Genomic DNA, 22,175 nt, shown 5'->3' with positions numbered 1-22,175 from the left:
CAGTAGTTAGAATGGTGATCTCAGATCCTCAACAATATTAATAAAGGAGATTTTTGGTGTACATTGTTTTGACTAATTTTGTTATTGTTTAGTTGTTTGCCAACGTTTAGAAAGTAGTCGAATACAATTATACTAAAATAATAATTTTATATATAATAACACAACTGAAAGACAATTAATCCACTTTAAAATAAAGTAGAAGATTCATAGTCATCTATTACATATATAATTTTCAGTATTTTTCCAAAAATCTGTTATTTTTCCTGAATTTGATAATGGGTCAAGCCTATAAATTTTGGACATTGGGACATAAATTGGTTTCATGTTGTTATTTTACTTGCTGGTACGAAGTAAAGAAAAATTGTGATCGCGAAAAATTTCGGTTATGAGGTCTCAATTAAATATCCATTTTGACCATCTCTAAATCCATTTTGACTAGTTTCGGCGTGAAGTCTGTACGTACGTATCTCGCGTAACTCAAAAACGATTAGCCGTAGTTGAATTTTGGATTTAGGACTGTTGTAACATCTAGTCGGTACACCTTTCTTGTGCACCTCTCCTCTTGATTGCAATCGGCTGGACCAAAAGGGATCAACAAAAAAGCTCAAAACCCCCAAAAATTGGATTTTGGACTTTTTCTTACTGCAGTAATAAGCCCTCATTGACATTTTTTTCAACGATATATAATAATAAGTGGTACTTTCTTTCACTGGTTCCAGAGTTATAGTCAAAAAAAATTTTAATTAATGAAATATTTGGATCTTATAAGAAGAAGGCACATCGGTTTTTTTCTAACTTTTTTCACATCTTCTTTTTTTAACTTTTTTTTAAATTTATATATATTGATTTATTAATAATTATTAACCTCTGATTGTAAAAAAATTACAATAAATAATAATTCAATAACAATAAAATATATATACAATATTAGTTAGTTATTAATGAAATAAAATTTTATGTATTTTCATTTTAAAAAATTCAAGTCATGTGGTATCCACATCAGATATTTTAATATAATTTTGCATCTTTCCAATATAATTACTATATTTTCTTTACTATTTACTGTTATTTCTGTTTCTTTAATAACTGTTTTTTCAGCAATGATGTTAACACGCCTGAGAACAATGTTCGGAAGTATATACTTAAGCCATCCAAGTGGAAATAAAGCATTAGGAAGAAAGATCATCAACAATGCAAGGAATGTATTAGTAGAAGAGGAAAGAAGGTCGAAATAAAATAAGTTAAAAATAAAAGAACTGTTTTAATTGTAAGTATAAATGCAGCTAAAAAATCTCAAACACTGAAAGGGCAAACATTCATGCATCATTTTACACTTTACAAAATGCAACTCATAATAGACATTTTATTATAAATACAACATCTAGATGTTTAACTGCTTAATCAAAAAGAAAAGCTATCAATAATTTACATGATGATCGTGAAAACGTGGACAATTCAGACGAAAGCAACAATGAAGAACAATTTTCTAGAAGGAAGTGCACTTTTAAATATTTCTTTGTTGTAAATAGAGAAAAAATTACAAGTCTGTAAACGATGTGATTTAGGAACATATATCTCAAAAAATTATCTATAGAGCACATAGTACCAAAGATAAAAAAACAAGCATACCAACACATGATCAGAGCGGAAGGAATCAAAATAGCAGAAGGAAACCAACAAGGGATCCAGACTTTGCAAGAGCTCATATCAAGTCCTTTCCAACTGTAGTTACAAGGGAAAACACAAACAGACTATACTTGGATGCTCATTTAAGTGTAATCAACATATTTGAACTGTACTTGGAAAAATGTTCTAAAGGAAACATATCATTTCAATAAATAATCCATGTATTACAGAATTTTTGCAACAGAGTTTAATCTTGGATTTCACATCCCGAAAAGTGGCCTTTGCGGTATTTGTGAAATTGTCAAAGTAGCACGACAAACTGCAACCATAACATCTGATCTTAAGGAAAATTATGACAAACATCAGTTGCTCAAAGACCAAATGAGAGCTGAAAAGGATAAAAGGGAAACAAAAGCCCGCCAGTTCTTTTGATCTAAAAATGTTTGATCTTGAAAATGTCATCTTGTCACCACATGCTGATATAAGTAGCCTTTTCTACCTGCGTAAATTAAATGTGTACAATTTTGTAGTTTACCACATGGTAACAAAAATGTTTACTGTGCCCTATGGATAGAAGTAATGGCTGGACAAGGTGGAAATAATATTATCAGTGGATTCAAAAAAGTATTAGAAGTTGATGAAAATGAGATATCAGAGTTAATAATGTGGTCAGACTTATGTGTGCCACAAAATTGAAATTCTTTCATTTCTAATGCTGTAATGAATTTCTTAAGAGATCACCCTAACATAAAATCAGTTACAATGAAATATTCCCTTCCTGGAAATTCTTGTGTACAGGAAGTTGATAGCACACACAGTGTAATTGAAAAAGCTATGCCAAAAACAGACTTTTATTCCATCATTGGATTAATCAGAATCTTGAAAACAATAAATAAACTGAACCCATACAGAATTATCCAATTGAAACCACATGATTTCAAAGACTTTGTTGGGTGTGCCAAACAGCCCTGTACAGGGCTGTTACAGCCCTGTAATTTAGGGCTGTAAATGAGATGAGAATGAGATCTGTGTGAAAGGTACTGTCACACAAATCTCATTCTCATCTTTTATAGTTTACTCAAACATTCAGTGTCATTCACGACAAAGAAAGCCATGATAAATATGAACCACCTAGTTATGCAAATATTAAGTTTCTTGAAACTCTCAACAGAAAATCCTCCAAGAAGGAAACCTGAAGACAGTTTTTGATGTAAGAATCAAGACATCAAGACCAGCCTTAGAAATTTCACTAAACTAAAGAAAACAGACATAAAGGCTGCTATCCTGTTCATGCCCATTGTGGACAGAGACTGTTACAAAGTTGTACTTAAACTGTAATATAAGTATTAATGGGCTAAATAAAATTCTTGTTTTTAACTTTGTTGTGTTAAATAATGTTTTCATCATCTGTGAAATTTTTTTTATCCAGTCCTTCATCAATTTTAATAAAAGTAAAATTTGACAAGGTTTTAAGTGCAGTTAGAACTTTTTTGTACTGAAATAAGTCACTTTTGGTTTGCCAAGGTTCTAACTGCTTTTATACTTAATTTTTTTAAGATAGAAAGAGGTGGAGTTTTGCAAAATGATTTTGTCAAGGCATAAAGGTTAGTTTTACAAACAGATAAATGTTAAAATCATAAATATTAAATAAAAAGTAAACTTGTCAAACTAAATTTTTGAATGCAATTTTCTCAAACACCTAGATCAGTTAGAACCTTGTCAAAACAATGCAGCATACTGTCAACTTACTACGAGGTGCCTGCACTCGAACACACATTCACATCTGATCTGCTTCCGCCAACTTTCAGTTCGTTAGAGAGTATCAGTTTGTTGAGATTGGACAATTCTGTCAAATGTAGTGCTGTAAGTGATTATTATTTTTTAAGTGTATTAGTCGTATTTTTTTTTTATTTCCTAGAATTAGAACCTTTAGTTGGTTGGTTGGTTGGATGGTTAGAACCTGAAATTAGTTATATTACTACAATTATGTTCACTATGATGTTTTCATCATTTATGATAAATTATATAACTGTTTCTTCATACTTATGTAAGATATATATATATATGTATCTACTTCTACAGCTGTTTTATAATAAGAAGAAATACATATTTTATCTATTGTAAAAATATACTTCTTTTTATATAATTATTAAACTTTTTTAGTCTAATACTACAAAATGTTATATAGTAAACAATTCAGTTCTTATAAAATTTTAAAGAAAATGTATATAAAAGGACCTCCATCATATTATAAAATATAATTTAAGCTGTGAATAAATAATAATATTTTTTTATATATATATATTTTTTTGATTGGATGGTATTAAACAATCATTATCAGCAGACTACCGAATAAAACCACCCCCCTTTCTAACAGGACTCGACCCAGAACCGTATAAAATATTACTTCCGGTCGAGTACTCCTATACTAGCCTGATTAGGTGCTACCTAATTTTCAGGACTATCCAGGTCAACCTTCTTGGCCCTGAAAATGTTGCCGACGAATCGGGCTACACTTACCCAGCTGTTCAGGTCGCGGAGCATCATCGCAACAACGTTGTGGGGACTCAGTGCTCCGAGATCCGACTCTAGTGTCTCTCGATCTGCTGCCCACCGAGCACATTTGAAAAAGGTGTGCTCAGCGTCGTCCCGTACACCGGGGCAATACAGGCAGTTGGGGGACGGCGCTTTCCCTATGACATGGAGGTAAGCGCGGAAGTATCCGTGACCCGTTAAAAATTGGGTCATGTAGTACTCCACCTATCCACGCCGTCGCACCGTCCACGGTCTGACTAGAGGGATAAGCCTTGCGGTCCATCGTCCTCTGGTCTCGTGGTCCCAGGTCTCTTGCCATGCGAGGAACGTGCGAACGCGTTCCTCGTTGGCAATGGTCACCCGGTCTTCGCCTGCCCGTCGCCTCCTGTAGATCACCTGGCGCTCCCTTGCTAAAGTAGCAATGGGTATGACGCCGGCGACCACAAGTACTGCAGGCTCGGAGACCGTCCGATACGCGGAAGCGACACGCAAGGCTGCGGTGCGTTGCACCTGCGTGAGCCGCTTCCGATTTCTCGCAACTCTTAATGCCTGGGCCCACACTTCCGACCCGTATAATAGGATGGAATGCACCGTGAACATAAGCAATCGCCGTCTGCTGGCTTTCGGTCCGCCGACATTCGCCATAAGCCGGCTGAAAGCAGTTACGGCTCTCGCAGCTTTGTCGGCGGCTGTACGAAGCTGCTCAGCAAAGCTGAGTTTCCGAGGTACTTTGCGGTTCATTCATTTTTTATTCAAGTAATTTTAATAATTTAATTTAAATTAAGAAATTACCAGTAACTGCAGCTGGAGCCTCTTCTTCTGCTGGAGCTTCAGCTTCGGCAGGTGGTGCCTAGATTAAAAATAAATTTTTATGATGTGGATGTAAATAATATAAATTTTAAAGGAAAAATGACAGGAAAAGAGAATGACAGCTGATGCAAAGTAAATAAAATGTTTTTTATCATAATTAATCTTTCAACACTATTGCAATTGTTAAATTTAGTTCAATAAATGAACACACACCACAACATGGTGGAGGGTTGTAGTGGTAGAATTCTTGTTTTTGATCAAGAAGTTTTTGTGTTTATCTTTTAATGCATTAAAAAGAATTTCATCTATGATTGTATGGAAATAACAATTGCAGTCAGATATGGAACAAATTTAAATTCAATATATTTTAGCAAATAAATAGATTAATGGAAAGTACTTTTAGTTCTTTAGTTTTGTACACTAATGATGTGATTTTATTACCTTTAAATAAAAAATAAATAACAAAAAAAATAAATAGAATAACATTTATTCTATTAATTTAAAATATTAAAAAATAAAAACCAATAAAACAAGTAAAATGATGTATATGATTATTCCAGTTCATCTTCAGGTCCAACATTAAATCCAATGTTCTACCCTGTTGTTACACTGATTTATGCAAACTTAATTGTATTTTCTAAGTCTTATTGTCATTCAGTTTAAGCCCATTCTTACACACCTATGTCTTTTCTGGAATTAAGGACCAGTCATCTTTTTTCATTTTTCCACTAGAATTAATTGCGGTAAAATAGTATTTTAAGCTGTGATAACACATAAATTGATAAGCAACAAAAAAGAAGAAAGTGTAGATGGCAATAATTATAATTATTAGACAAGAGATAAGAGTTAAATGTGAAATTGCAGGATTAGTTACAGAAGTGCAATTAAATATTTGGATCTTATAATTGGAAATAATGTGATGTTTAAAATGAATTATGTAACTTTTTATTCATCTTTTAAAGATGTTTTCAACTTTAAACAGTAGGAAGAAACTGAAACTAACTTGAAATTATTTATTTGTAATGTAATTTTTTTCTGATTTCTACACCACAACACAACTTTAGGTTTGACACAATCTTAGTTATCTATGCACCTTGATGATTATAGTAAATAGCCTTTGTAGCTAATGTACTGTATTAAATAAATAAAACAAACATTTTACTATAAACATTAGCATAGAATAAAAAAAAAAGAATGGAAAGTACATGAAAACAAATGCTGATGACAAAAAGTAAATTTTTATGTTTTTTTTTTAGTAAACATTTAAATGTTTTAGTGAAAAAAATATATATATTTGTTTTTAAAATGGATATGTCAATTGTTTTTTTTTTTTGTATATAGTGCAACTTTATTTTGCTGTGAAATTACAACAAAAGGACATTCTATAAAGTGATTCAAAAATTAATTTTGTTGTATGTACATATACATATTTTCAAAGGTAAGTAAAGTACAAATAAGTAAACTGAATTTATTAACATACCTCTGGTTCATCAGCCATCTTCTCCTTGGTGATGGACTTGACCTGTAAAGACAAAATATATTTATAAAATTCATACGATTTTTTTAAAATCATGAATGAAATAAATGTTAAATTCAAGAATAAACTATTTTTAAAGTTCACTAACTCTGTTTTAAATAAGTTTTCTATAAATTAAAAAAAAAACCTTTTCATTAATACAGAAGAATCATCCCTCCTTCTTTCTAGGACAGTGATTTCCACTATATCAATATTAAAATTTTTTACGAATAATTTTACTTTTGTGTTTCTATACTTTATCAAAATAATATACTGTTTTGAACATATAGACAATTTAACAAAAAAAGAAATACAAAAAAAAAAAACATAGGCTACGTTACAATTTCACATGCACATCTTCAATCATAATACAGGGTGGCAGTAATTAATCAAAATACAAAAAAAAAACTTAAGCAATAGTGAATTAATAACATAAATAAACACGCTCTGGTTAAAATAATCAGTGTTGCAGAAAAATAATTTAAGGACTTAAATGTCTGAAAAATAAATGTAAGTTACTGACCTTTCATTAATAGGAACCCAGCATTCAGTAGTAAAGGAAAATTAAGAATATTTTGATGTATCTGGGTCAGTAATAATGCCTGTACTAAAATAAATCATATCTCAAGACATCATCAACTGGGGTGAGATTATTATTCATTAATAAAAGCTCCATGTGACATTATTCATTAATACATCATCCATGTGACAGACAATTGCACTATGAATTATTTGTATTTATTTAACTGATATGTGAGAATGAGCTTGTTTGATCATGGGGATATGATTTTTGTCTCCATTCTTCAATTTTCAAGATATTTAGATATTCCAGGTGTTGTGGAGCCCTTGGGATTTAAGAGAATGCAATTTTCCATATTGCTAACAACCTTTTAATTTTTTATTGAAGGCATTATCATTTTCTCACTCTATATACAGTATCACAAAATATCTTAAAATAATGCTTCAATTATGATCCTATGACAGTTATCAAATACATTATGATATTACAAATTAAGCATTTGCTGTAAACAGTACATGTAATCTGGTAACTGCAAGCATAATAACAACTATTTACTAAATACCAGAGTTATGGTGGGATCTAACTGATAAAAATTTGAATAATAATAATAGTTTAAAAAAAATTAAACATAATATTTATATTAAAATACATACATTAAAAAAATTTGGTCAACCAAAAAAAAATTTAGTTTTTCTGTAATTGTTCGGTAACTAATTTAATTACAGGCTTCATTGCAATCTTAAAACACTCATTACATCAGGCCACAGGTTACCAGTGTGGACTGGTTATGCTCATCCAATTATGAGAGGAGTTTGGAAATAAATAGCTTTTCTTATAAAAGCCTTATCTGAGTGACATTCAAACTGAAGTATCTCAGCAACTAATTAAGATACAGAATTTGTATGGATCTTAAAACATTATTCACCATGTCAAGCACCATCTAACGAGCCCACATCAACTTTGATCACTCAATTCTGATAAACGTTTTGAGGGATAAAAGTATTGATATGTCACATAAAACATATCCTCATCCTTAAAAATACACTCAAACCGCTGTACCTCAGCGATTAATTAATATATAGATTTTTTGTGGGTATTAAAACACTCCCTACTACATCAACCCCACCAAATGAGTCCTCACCAAATTCTATCACTCAATTCCCAAAAAGTTATCAATTCTTAAAGGAAGTTATCTTTTACACAAAATAAATAATTTTTATGAGATAAGACAAAAACAATAATAACTTTCAAAACTAATGATCAGTCTCCAAATGTACAAGTACAACATAAGTTTCCACTATAATAATAATTAGTCATTATTTACATTAATGTTAAAAAAGGAAAAAAAGGAAAGGTGGTTAGAAGGTATGTAAATATTGATCCATTTTGTAAATTAAGTCTATAGCATTTTGTAAACAAGAGAATTATATACACAAAAGTCATTTTCAGTATAATACAAAAATACTGGTGTGGACTGAAAACTAATTTTTTAAGACAGTAAATAATAAAAAAAAAGGTTGGTTTGTACTTATGTACGCACGTAAGAAGTTATACTTCTTTGGCGTGAATAAAAAAATAATTTGTTAACGCATTCAAACAAATTTGAACAGAGTCAAACGATTGATTGACAACATTAAATACCATGAATAAAAGTTTGAATAAAGTAACACTTAAATTAAATAATATTTATTTTATACAGTTTAAAAAGTATTGAAGTATTTGTTGTCATATAAAACAAAGTTCATTGAATACATTTCGATTAGTTTAGTTCCATTAATTCTTTGGATGACGACTGAATAGGCACGGAGGTTTTCAGCGGCTTATGATATGAAAAATATGATACAAATAATTATATTTTATAATAGTTTTATTTTATCAAAATTTTTTTTGGTAAATTTAAAATTATTTATGCAAAATCAAGAATTCATCTGTTTTTTCCAATTTCTGTGTCATTAAAAAATATAATTTTATTGGTAAAAAATAATACTTACATAATTATAACCTAATATACGCAATTTTCACAAAAAAAAAAAAAAAAATGAAAAAAATATATATATACGAGGTGCGACAATAAACTAATGAGACTGATTTTTCTTTGCAAGATGTGGCAACCCTGCAGCTTGCGTAGGCATACCATCTTTGACCTTGGACTATAAGCTACTTCTAGTATAAGTTGTACTAGAAGTAGCTTATAGACCAAGGTCAAAGAGATGGTGTGCATACGCAAGCTGCAGGGATGCCACATCTTGCAAAGAAAAATCAGTCTCATTATTTTATTGTCGCACCTCGTATACCCGCTGCAATACAAATAAAGTTTTATGAATATGAAAAACTATGTTCACAGTTTAAAATATCTGTCATCAGAAATATGTGTATGTAAATACATACATATATATATATATATATATATATATATATATATATATATTTATGTTATGTTTATAACATGTGTTAATCACTTAACTGCATTGAACTACTGACTGAATTAGATACTACACACATGTGCATGTAAACTGATCCACTTGGGGTTGCGCACCATGAAGATGGTGCGCAACTTCCGTAACTTGCTAAAAATACACTCTGATCAATTTCTCCTAACGTGCCAAAAGAAGTATAACTTCAAAAATATTTACTATTTCATTAAAGAAAGATATTCAGAAAAATGTCGCAGAAATGATATGAGATAAGAACTCATCCTTTACTAAGAGCTGAAATGTTAATATCATCCCACTTCAATGGTGAAGTTTATATCAATTAAGCCGCTTTCATAAGATCTAACAGTAGAATGCACATAATCAAAAGCAGTAGGCTCATTGAATATTAAATTTTTTTTTTTAATAATGATTGGTAGGTTTGCACCATACTACAGGGACAGCAAATGGCAGAGAGCTATTGTTCCTTTTCATCCATTGAGCTAAAGTCATATTACAGCTTACACAATAAATATGAGTACCTCAATTTTAAAATCAAAATACAAAAAATTGGCTTTTAAACTTTAGTTTTAAATCTACCTTGTAATTTTAATACAAAAATCCACAAAAATAAAAAAAACTTATCTGGTGAAATTTACAAGATCTGTAGTGAAAAATTGACATTTTGAAAGTAAACTGCACTTAATAAATAAACCATTACATTGATCAAACAATGACTTTCTGCTGGGAGTAACTGCAAACAATGACAACATTCAATTATCCTCACCTTTACTTCCAAAGTTGCCTGTGACAATAAAAATGCTTATTTATGCAGAAGATGCTATTATATAGTAACATAAAAATGTAATGTCCTTGCTCATTTTACAAGTTGATATTTAAATAACAAGCAAATGAATACTTTGCTTCAATTACTGATACGTGGTTGACTAGTGTATCAAATTCGATCCATCTTATTTCTGTACTGGATAATTGGATATTTATTTTTTATTGTATTTTAGAAGAATTGTGAGTATAAATGAGATGTGCATTATATTGAATTAAGACTTATAAAATATGAATATTACTTTGTATGAGAAAGTTATTACTTGTGTAAAGAAAAAAAATATTTATTTAAGATACCTTTAATTCATTAGGCTTCTGATATGGCTTTTTCCTAGCCCTCTCCTCTGCAGCGCCGGTTTTCTTAGACTTATTACTGGGTTCTGAAGGTGGGGGAGTTAAAAGAGCTTGAAATACAGTTGATAGCTGACAATATAAATCAGTTCTACTAGTGGCTGGTTTCTTTGGACCAAAAAGCTCGTGTCTATTACTGGGAAATGTCTGGCTCTGAGATTTACTTAAAGGCTGCTGCTGACGTTTTGAATGTGTTTCAGTTCTTGCACTCCTTTTCTAAATTAAAGAAGAAAAAAAATAGTGACAAATTACAATAAATTCCAATTATGAAATTCATGTTGTTTAGAATTCTCTATACCGTATTACAAGTAGTAATGAGAATCCTGGCCTAGGGTATAAACCAGATCACTTAATAATCTAATGACATTAAAAGTCACAGAAACAACTTTTTGAAAATAAAATATGTAAAACAAGAATGAGTGCTAAAAACTCTTTAAAAAAGTTAAACAAGCAGAATCAAAACAACATCTTCATGAACAATCCAAGTAGATTGCAAAAATCCAGTCAAATACTTTTTTACATTCTGTTTGGGCTATGATTGTAGCAAAGTTGTTTCTTATGAAAGTTTGTGTTAAATATCATTATTTTTTGTCTTGCATACATATTTTATTTATTCAAAAAATAATTATTCATTTTTTGTTCTTAAGTGATACAAACTGACATAAATATTAGCCACTAGAAAATGACATCTCATATTTCACGTGGAGTGGAACTGTAATCTATTAAACAAGAATGTGGGTAGTAATGTCATTTAATAAATACTTCGCACTCTTCAATTGTTGCAAAGACACCATGTTATAAGGAGTTGCTTTTAATTTATCTTATTCAGGACCCAATTTTTTGTTGTTTAATTTTTATAAAGTATAATAGGTTTATGAGCTTGAGCTATAACCAACTAGGGATTATGGGAATATATCTTTCCCTGTTTTAACAGGGAGACAATAATGACAATTAGTTTTAGAACAAATTTTCTTATAGGATTCATTTGAATATAAGAATTTTAAGGCTATAATAAATCATTATGTTATTTCTATTTAATATTTTGCAACAATAAAAAAAGAACAGAATGAAAAATATCAAATTATCACTGTGGAAAATGTGATATTTTATTTAAAAAATCTTCACCTGAATTATCTGGAAAACATGCAAAGGACTATCAAAGGATCTTACAATTAAAAAAAAAAAGAAAAAATCACTGATTTGCTCCATTTTGTGGTGAGCTTACTATAACATTAAAAAGAGCATAATTTAAATTATAATCTTTATTTTATTAAGTCTTTTAAAAAATGCTAATGACTTTTTTACGAAACAAGCTTAATTTTTTTGCTTCAAATCCTGTAAAAATAATTATTTTATTTTTGTATAAGATATTCTTTCTAAAAAAAAATGTTTTTCATCGTTCTTTTTTATGTAATAGTGTTTTATTCTAACCTCAAAAAATAACAGAATTTTAAATATTTTTATTTTAAAAGTATTTTTGTGGAGAATTTATGGATTTTTTTGGAAAAAATTATTATGAGTCAAATAAGTTTTATTTTTATTGTATTTTTTGTGTTTGTAATCTCACTACATGTAATTTACCAAAATTTGACATCGAGCTCTGGCTAGCTGATATATTCACTGTTAGGATGTGGATGGGTTGAGAATTCTTGTGTTGGAGCTGCGATATGGGAGGGTGTAGGCATTGACCTCTCTCCTGAAAGCAAACTAAGCAGAGAGTGGTAGGGTATGCTTTATACATTTATTAGAAGCTTAATAAATTTGGGAATCCGGTTCTTGATTTTTGAGTAAATTAAGAGGACATTGGATAACTTGAACTGTAGGAAAAAATTGTCATTGTTGTGATCAAGACTTGTTTTATTGGTATGAAGATAATATTTTTGATGTTTAAAGACTCAATAAAATAATGATCTGAGTGCATAGTCTAATTGAAGTCAGATGTGGGTAGAGTTTTTGTGTGAAACCTTTGGTGTTAGAGGAAGACTTCCGTGAATCAGTTAATTTGACAGTTGAAGATTGTAAGTTATGATAGGTGGTCATGATTGGAGGAAGCCATATAAAGGCAATAATAAGTTGTGTAAATACACTGATGGAAATATCTGCCGAGGCATTTGCATCGGTTGTATCCTGACAGAGGCCAAGCTGATGTGATGACTGTGATGTTTATCAGGTTTAAAGGGTCTAAAAGATGACCTGTGGTAAAGACCATCAGTGCTAGGAACAGAGGGATGGTGTGGTGACCAGGATTGTTGCAAGGCAGGTAATGTTCCCCTATGGAGATTAGTGGGATAATGTAAAGCATGTTTCTTAGGGTGGTTACAACTTTTTACAGTTAACTATGAATAAGTACTTATCAAACCAAGTAATTTTAAGGAATCATTATACTTAAGCAATGGAAATTATATAAAAAAAAGGAATAAAACTTCATTACTGTAAAATTTTGATATATAAATCTTTACTGCAGCAAATGTTTCATAAAATCAACTAAAAGAGCTACATTAACAAATACTATAAGAATTCATATATTCTCATTTATAAAAGGTAAAATTATGAAAAGTAATAATTACCTTCATTACAATAATATCAATTACAGGAAATTAATTCCAATGATCTACAACTTTATTCAGGAAATCTGAAACAAAAGAACATTATACAGTGATTTTTTTTTTTAATCATAATATATACTTTATCTTTTGAATAAAGTTTGGTGGCTGCAAACACAAAATTAGTTTACCCACTACTAGTTGATTTAAAAATTCTAATAATTCAAAGTATTATTCATTTGAAATATTCTGTGTTTAAAGTTTCTAGTGTAGTATATGAAGATCAGTTGGTTTCAGAAAGACCATCGGACAAGTGAAACTATTCTGGTCGTAGGCTAATCTTAGAAGGTGGATCTAAGAAGACTAGATCTAGAGAAGGCAATTGATAGAACAATGGGCAAAATATTTCAAAGAAAATTGAACATATATGTTGGGAAAATATACCTTGTTTAGAAGAATCAGGTACTAGTGGTAAGAGTGACGATTGGCAAAAACTTATTTCTGATTCAGAGAGAAATGAGGCAAAGATGAGGTCTTTTCCACTGCTTTTTAGTTTGAATACAAAGAAGCAGGTCAGAGATTAATAGGAAAATCTGGAAATCCTTAGGCAAGTAGAAAACGTAAAATAAAATAAAGTTTGCTGATTAAATTGCCCTTTTGATAGAAACCAAAAATGTGTTATAAGAAATACTGAATGGCATTTATTAATGGCTAGGGTAGAAATTCAATCTGAAAAGAAATAAGTTCAGAACACAGATAATGATACTTAACAAGAAGGATAACAAATAAATAAATATTAAACAGAGAGTATATATAATACACCAAGTTTGTATCTATTTTGTTATTTAGATAGTGAAGTTTCAAAGAATCAATAAACTAAGGCAGATAAAAAAAAGACTGGTAAGGAGTTAACAAGCAGTAATGAAGTGCGCTATATCTGACAACTTAAAATAATCTATAATTTAATTTAATTTACAATTTACCTATGGTATAGATCTGAGAACTTAATAATTTATAAAATTTAAAAAATTTTAAATACTCTTTGCTTGTAGTATAGGAATTTATGGGAGTGAAACATGTGAAATTGGTAAAAAATAGTAACAAAAGAGTAGAGACTTTAAATAAGGATGTTGAGGAGTAGGCGAACTGTAGTATGAAATAAAGAGGTCTTAACAAATGCAAGACATGAAAAATTTGTGGCAGGCTATAATAAAGAGATGAACAAGATTAAAAGTCATGTTTAGTTCATTCATGTTTAGTTAATTTGCAAACAGATGGAAATGTAGAAGGTAAACACTCTTGAAAAAAACAAAAAACTGGAATATATGAAATAGATGATTTATAACCAAGAATTTAGATTGTAGTAATTATGCTGGAGTTAAGAAAATACTACACAACAGAAAGTAATGAAGAAAAGCATAAACTACTTAAATGATTATTGTAAAAAAATTTCTGAATAAGGATTTTTTTTTATTAAAAGGTATGGAAGGTATGAACATCCTGATCAGTAAAACAACCTTTTTGGGTTTATAGGGCTTTCTTTTCAAAATACCACATAATTCAACAAGGGTAAATTTTATTAAAAACAACTAAAAAATTAGTAAAAAAACTGTTATCAAAAATAATTTTTTAATTAAAATAAATAGATCAAAATAAAATAAATAGCAAAGCATCTTTTACATGACTGAACATGAGTTTATCATGAATATGAGTTTAAAATATAATAGCGTTAGACTGAAAAACATTTGTTGAGTTTGGCGATGATTATAATTTTGCAGTTTATCTGCATTTATGATGCAGTTTTAAATTACTGTAACTGAAAGGAAACTGATGGAGGTGTAAAAAAGCACAAAATTAAATTAAAACTTTTTTAGATTTATATTGTTTGATGAAGATTTGGATTGAAGAACAGATTTATTTAGGAAAGGTTAACACACAATATGGTTAATTTCATTCCCAGCAGTAAGATGTTAACTGTATAAAGGAAGATTCAATGTATGTTATGATTACTAAGATTTTAATCTATTGACTGTTGCAGAGTCGTTGTGTTTTCATTGAAGATCTTGTACTTCAAAAAAACTTTAGTAATTTGGGGAAAGCAGCTGAAAGAACAAGAAGTCTACTGGATAAGGAATATTTAGGTGCTTGGTGTTAAGCACTTAAGAAATTTGAGAAAAGTTATCTTTGTATTTCCCATTAATGTGAATAAATGTGCTTCAGAACTTGGTACTGGCAAAAAATTTGTTCATCTGTGTTAAAATGTGTCATCATTTCATTTGACCTAACACCAGTTATTGTATGGCACATCCACACTTTCATGCTTGTGCCATCACTGCTTTTGTTTCTGGTCATGTTCAGAAACAGAATATAAAGATTTTGACCACAGAGAATCCACATGAATTCATTGAATTTAAATGGAATTTTCCAAAGTAAACATTAGATCTGCTCTTGGGCAAATCAGCATTATTAGACCATATTTTTTTAATTTATTTTGGGAACCCACTCTCACATCTAATAATTACTAGGTTATGTGAACTTTTTCAATTTCCTTAAACAATAGGTGACAATTATTTTTTGACATGATGGCTCTCTGCACCATCTAAACTGTATTTATAATTTCCTCAATACAGGATTTCCCCATTTATGGATCAGAAGATTTGGGTGGAAGTAATTACTTCCATCATCACCTGATAATTGTGTATATCACACTTATCAATGCCATTTACCAGTTGAAAAAGCAGATAAAATTCACTTTCTTGACATTAAATAAATGTTTCATATCTTATTAAATGTTAATAATTTAAACCAATAATTATAAAGAACAAAAATTAATGTACTGCATTATTTATTTAAAAAAAATATATATATAAAGATTCACTTATAAGCAAAACACAAACATCAATAAAGTTTTTAATAAAATGAAAGTGAATACCATTTGCTTTTTTTTCTAAAAACAAATGATTTCTTTTTAGTAAAGGAAGCAACATTCATAAATATAAACAAATAGAAAATTTAGCATATTTATTTTGGCCAACAATTAAGGTGCCTTAAATATGGTAAGAATGAACAATGATAAAATTACTTCTCTTAGAAATGGAATAGCAAAAATATGTAGGATTAAAAGGGAGTACTTCTGATAACACCATGTAAAAAAAACTTTATGAAATAGCATTGTAATTTAAAAAAATATATAATTACAAGTATATCTTATAGAAAGAAATAATTTATAAATTTGTTTTAAACTGTTTATTTCCTCTTACAAAAATCTCATAATCCTTTTTATGAGATATTGTAAAAACAATGTTTTAGTAGACAAAAATTAGTGAAAAAAAAAATCAGAGGTAATACTAAACCCACAGTAACATTTATTTAACAAAGTGTCTAGTTAATAATCACAGAATAATCTATTAAGAAACTACAAAATAAGTAAACAATATATTTTTAGGTTAGCTATTCATTTTACAAAAAAGAAAAAAGCTACATAAAATCTTATAATACAGTTTTACAGCAAAAAGACCTCTTTATTTATAAATATTGCTTAAATCTTAATCTTTTTTTATAATTATGATCAATATCAACAATGAACACACTTTCATATGCCAGTTGCAGTACATCATCAAATATTGATCAAAGAAAATATATTTATGACATAAAATTCAAAATATCATAATTATATATAATTTAAACAGCATATTTATACCATAAAGTATTATTTCATATACTTACATACTGTGTATATGCATACATTTTAGTACCAGTGGTAATAAAAAGGTACTATACTAAAAATTTATACAGTAAAAAAATTATAAATTTATTGATAAAAGGGAATTGGTAAATTTACTTGTAAATTAGTCACCTGATATCCAGTTCTGTAAAGTTAACATATACTACGGAATAAATTTATCCTCTAAATACTGTTATAAACTTTCATAACAGCATTATAAAAATATTTTGAATGAGTAAACATGAAATATATTTTATACAAATATAAGAAGATCCTATTAAAAAAAGGTAAAATATTTTTATGCAACACAATAAAATACATCAAGATCATTGACAATAAAAATGCAGGTTTCTTCTTTACTAGGTTTTTTTCATGTAAACCAATCATATGTAACTTATAATGGAATTGAAATGTAGTGTAAAATATAAATAATTTAACATAATTCATCATTTACCAAATTCGTTAATCAGAAGTGAATTAACAAGAGTAATGATAATTTTTACTTTTTGTCTGAAGTAAAATACTCTAAAGAAATTTTTTGTTATGAATATTAGAGTGAATAATTCAGTTTCTTAAATGAATTCTTGTTGAGAGTGTATGTATTTTTGTATGTATGAACCAAGTTTGTGTTCACCTTAGTTGTACAATAAAGAAATAAAACTGTGTATAACAAATCTCCAGTTTGCAAAAGAAATCAGCTTAAAAAGAAATAACTCTGCTAAATGGTTATTGAAGTAAGTTACACAAAACAAAAAAAAAAATGTTCAAACATAATTTACAAAAAAATAAAAATAAATACTTTGTATCTAAACTCTGTTTTTTTTTATTGTTTAACAATCATCATTGCATACACTTAGAAGTATAATCGAATTGAAATATAGTGTAAAATATAAATAATTTAACAAAATACACTTTTACTGGAAAAAAAATTAAATTAAAAAAAAATAATCAGGAAATTATAATTAAATGAAGTTATAGCATTTAGTGTTTTTCCAATTTAATTAATTAAAAAAGGTTAATTTAAAAAAAAATATATTTATTTCATAATACTCAAAACTTTATTTGGTGTTTAATTTTGTACTGAATGATAGATAAATAAGTGTAACCCAGATTCAAATCTGAATTCTCCCAATGAAATTCATAGTTGCTGACCTTTTCTTTTTCGTGTTTAGCCTCCGGTAACTACCGTTTAGATAATTCTTCAGAGGATGAGTGAGTATGATATGTATGAGTGTGAATGAAATGTAGTCTTGTACATTCTCAGTTTGACCATACCTGAGATGTGTGGTTAATTGAAACCCAACCACCAAAGAACACCGGTATCCACGATCTAGTATTCAAGTCCGTGTAAAAATCGCTGGCTTTACTACATAGTTGCTGACCTACTCCACATAAATTGAACTGGAGTGAATATTAAATATGAAAATGGATGTATGAATGTACATAACATATAACTATGGAACACCTGGAGCAATTTCAACTAAAGTTGGAATAAGAGTATGACTTACTATCTGGAAAAAATATTATGAGGGTAGGAAATCCCTAGCAGCTCTATAGGTTGTGGTAAGAAGGACATGACGTTAAAATAATCAAAAATAACTGATATTAAAGTTAAAAACATAGTTTTCGATGTCGCTAGGCTGTTTGGTGACAGTCCCAATGAAATTTTAAGTTAAAGTTTAGTCAAATAGAATGAATAGAACTGTGTAGAACCTTCAGGAAGGTTGTGAAAATGATTAGAACTTATGTCAGTAGAACATAATGCAAATTATTAGAAATCATTATGTCCCAGTCTTGGATTCTAGAAGGGGAAAATTCCAGCATCCATTGAATCTTAGATTGTTGTATTTAAGGGAAGCTAACTAGATAAGTCTTCCAGTTTATCTTTATTTTATAATTTTGTTTACTGTGTTTTTAAATAGTGTAAATAAAATTAGTTATATTTTACACCATGAATAGATTTGATTCATTTTTCTACCTAATAGAAGATTGAGATAAATAACTATCTGGGCAGTGCTGGATAATCAGCTAGTAATTATGTAATTATCAAATTTAAGTTCATTTTAGTGACATGAGCCTTTTGAAAGAAAATTATTGTTAATTTATTATGAACTTTGTGATAATATTTTACCATGGTATCCCATGATCTGTTCACACAATGGCTTTTTTTATTCACAGATTAGCAAATCAATCTACTCCTGATGTATTTTTTATCATTTGTACTTATATATAGTAAAGCATTTATTTATACAAATAAGGAAACTGAGGTACAAGGATTACCAGAGTTACTTATCTAAGAGAAATGGTGTTCACTAGATAGAAAATCCATATGATGAATAAAATGGAGGTGTCTGCAGGGCTGAATGAAATTTGCATTTCACTTCCTCCTAATTTCTCTAATAAATTGTAAAGGAATGTTGGTACTCAATAGAATAGCTGTCATTTTTGGGAGTGATTCATATTAGCCTGTTTATAACAGTTGTACTTGTGGTAGGATAACAAACAAAGATATAAGAAATGTAACAAATGAAATATAATTAATAGATGAAAGCAATATTAATTATTTTAAATTTTACTGTACTAGTTGTTAAAAGCATGTTTAAATGATGAATTAACAAGGTCAGTACTAGGGCTAAAATATCCATCACTGAGGGCCCCTTTTTGTAAAATACCCTTTTAAAAAATTACACCCATTTTTGATTTCAGATTTATATTGATTAGTCCATGGTATGTGTTTTTTGTATTTTAGGAAAAATATTTATAAATAAGAAAGTAATTTATTTTCTTATGGGTCTCTTTTATTAATCTATTTTCTTTAAAGGAACTTGTACCAAATAAACCTAATGCTACTCTCAGAAAACTGTAACAGCACAAGAAGTAACAGTAAAAGTGTGAAATTAATGTGCAACAAATAAAATAAATAAATAAATAATAATAATAAATAATTTACTTAGGAGCATGTTTTTTGAACTTAAAAAAATAACATTATTTAATTAATATGTCACTGCAATAAAAGATTGTTATTGTAAAAAATATAAAAAGCAAAGCTCATTCTGCAACAGGAATTAAAAGGTAAAACAGTTTCAGGGAGATTTCATAGAAAGCTACCTACTGTAATAAGTACCATGATTCGACTTCCGGAAAATTTCAACATATCTTCGTGTTTCACATCCCCCAGACCCCAAAACCAATGTCAGCTCAAAAGTTTATATATACATTTATATGTATATATATTGAGTAAATATATATATATATTTCACTTTCACGATAACTGCCGTAATTTTGCACCAATCACTTTCAAATTGTTCCTTAAAAATACTCATCCCAAAATCTCAATTGTGTTTTTTAACAGCCAAATTGGACTATGGGGGTGTAAATGGGGGGGGGGGGAGATTTTTTGAAAAAACAAAATATTGCTATAACTTTCTTATTAAATAAAATAAAGAATTCATTTAAAGTTCCAACTTTTCTTTGGATAAGGGCCTAAAAATGATGTAAGTAATGTTTTTATATCACCACTATTGGCTTTGATATGACCAACCCTTACAGCAAGGGATGACCAAAATGTTACTGGAATTTAAGAAGATGGGGCTTGTTGTATGCTAAACATGTGAAACTTTTTTCACATGCAACCATTGTCATAATGAGTAAATTAAACATTTTTCTTAACTTTAGGTGGATATCTTTTTTATCCCCTACTTAGCTGAAATCTACCTCCGCCTTCCAGCATCAAAAAGGGATTTTTTTCATTACAGTTTGCCTGTAATGAAGTAAATGATGCTAATAAGTAATAAGACTATGCATGAAATAAATTGATCTTTTAATAAACAAATTTAAAAAATATTTTACTTGATTGTTGTTTAACTTCCTTTTAAACCAGGCTTGATTATAATTTCTTTTATGTACAAAAAAGATCATCCATATTTTCTAATGTTTATATACAGGGATTAAATTCTAAACAAAGTAATATTTCCATTATTATGCTTATATGACCTGCTATTAATATAAACACATTATTTACTCATATTTTTAATTTTATTCAGTTTGCCCCTCATATCATATAAAGTGTTAATACTATTATTATAAATAAAAGAGCAACAAAAATCATTTAAAATCGGAGAAAAGATTAACTAAAGGAGGAGAAGATAATTTAATTGCCATCAGCATGCAATTGGCAAAATAAACTATTAAATATAAAAACTCATAAACAGATAAGTAAAAAATAATATATAAGTAAGTATACACATTTTTATATTTGGAAATATATATTAAAAAAAAAAAAAAATACAAAAATTAAATACTTGGTTTTAATCATGGCTTCAATAAATCATGGTTTAATAATTTAAAAATATATAATTTCTTTATATAGAAAAGATATGTGAAAAATTATATGGGAAAAAACTTCACTATTGTTAGGAAACATACATATTGAAAGTAGTTATATTAAAAACAGTGGAGAAGAATGTAAGTATGAAAGGAACACCAATGTGTGACTTACACTAACTAATTGTTTTCAATTTGATGTGGTGTTGTGTCTCTGAAATGAATATTGTGAGTTGAAATTAACATGAGAATTTACTTAACTACTTAATTTCAATAATAAATCACATCTTAACATGTAGAATCAAGTTAAAAATACATTAATAAGATATCAGGAGACTACACATGATTTGCATAATGTAGATAAGGTTTTACCTGTGGTAAATGCAAGAACAGTAAAGATATATTCAAGTGAATTCAGATATCAAAAAAGCACACATCTACATCAAAAAAGCAAAATTTATTTATATGTAAAACATTCTTTAAGTTAACATACATTTGAAATTTAATCAAAATGTATTTAAAAATAAAAACAATTTTCTTGCAACTAAGACCTACTGTATTGTCGATCTGATAAGTTAGATGATAAGCTATAAATTCTCCACTTGTGAATTGTATAAATAAATAATGTCATACAGTATAACTAATATAATTAAAATAGGAGTATGAATAATGTAGTAATTATGTATATTTTTAAATTAACTACTGTTTCTTTTAATTATTTTTTAGATTTTAGTAAATGATAAAACACAATTGTGATATCTTTACTGACTATATATTATTATGCATATGTTGAGAAAAAATTGTTTGTAGCAATTAAACCAAGAATTTAAACTTGTTAGGTATCATTATAAAGAACCTTCTTTATATTCATACTTATCCATTTTAAAATTCATTTTACAAATTTTGTGTAAGCACTGAATTATTCTCTCTTCTTGCCTAAAGTTAATAATAAATGGCACAGAGCTGTACTAAG

The 22,175-nt window shown here is 28.7% G+C and overlaps 1 protein-coding gene across 1 annotated transcript in view; it reads right to left on the bottom strand.

Moving 5' to 3' along the window:
- The window catches only part of LOC142325700 (uncharacterized), a 118,513-nt gene extending 105,328 nt beyond the window's left edge, over positions 1-13,185 (bottom strand). The window contains exons 1-4 of the mRNA XM_075367728.1: positions 13,180-13,185; positions 10,559-10,828; positions 6,452-6,493; positions 4,954-5,011 (exon numbers count right to left, since the gene is read on the bottom strand). Coding sequence (XP_075223843.1) covers positions 4,954-5,011; positions 6,452-6,493; positions 10,559-10,828; positions 13,180-13,185 — 376 coding nt within the window. The remainder of the gene's footprint in view (positions 1-4,953; positions 5,012-6,451; positions 6,494-10,558; positions 10,829-13,179) is intronic.
- Positions 13,186-22,175: the final 8,990 nt, after the last annotated feature.

Source organism: Lycorma delicatula, chromosome 5, assembly GCF_047948215.1.
Source record: "Lycorma delicatula isolate Av1 chromosome 5, ASM4794821v1, whole genome shotgun sequence".
In the NCBI taxonomy this organism is placed as follows: domain Eukaryota; kingdom Metazoa; phylum Arthropoda; class Insecta; order Hemiptera; family Fulgoridae; genus Lycorma; species Lycorma delicatula.
Note: the sequence above shows the minus strand (reverse complement) of the source record. Positions and strands in the feature narration are given on the sequence as shown.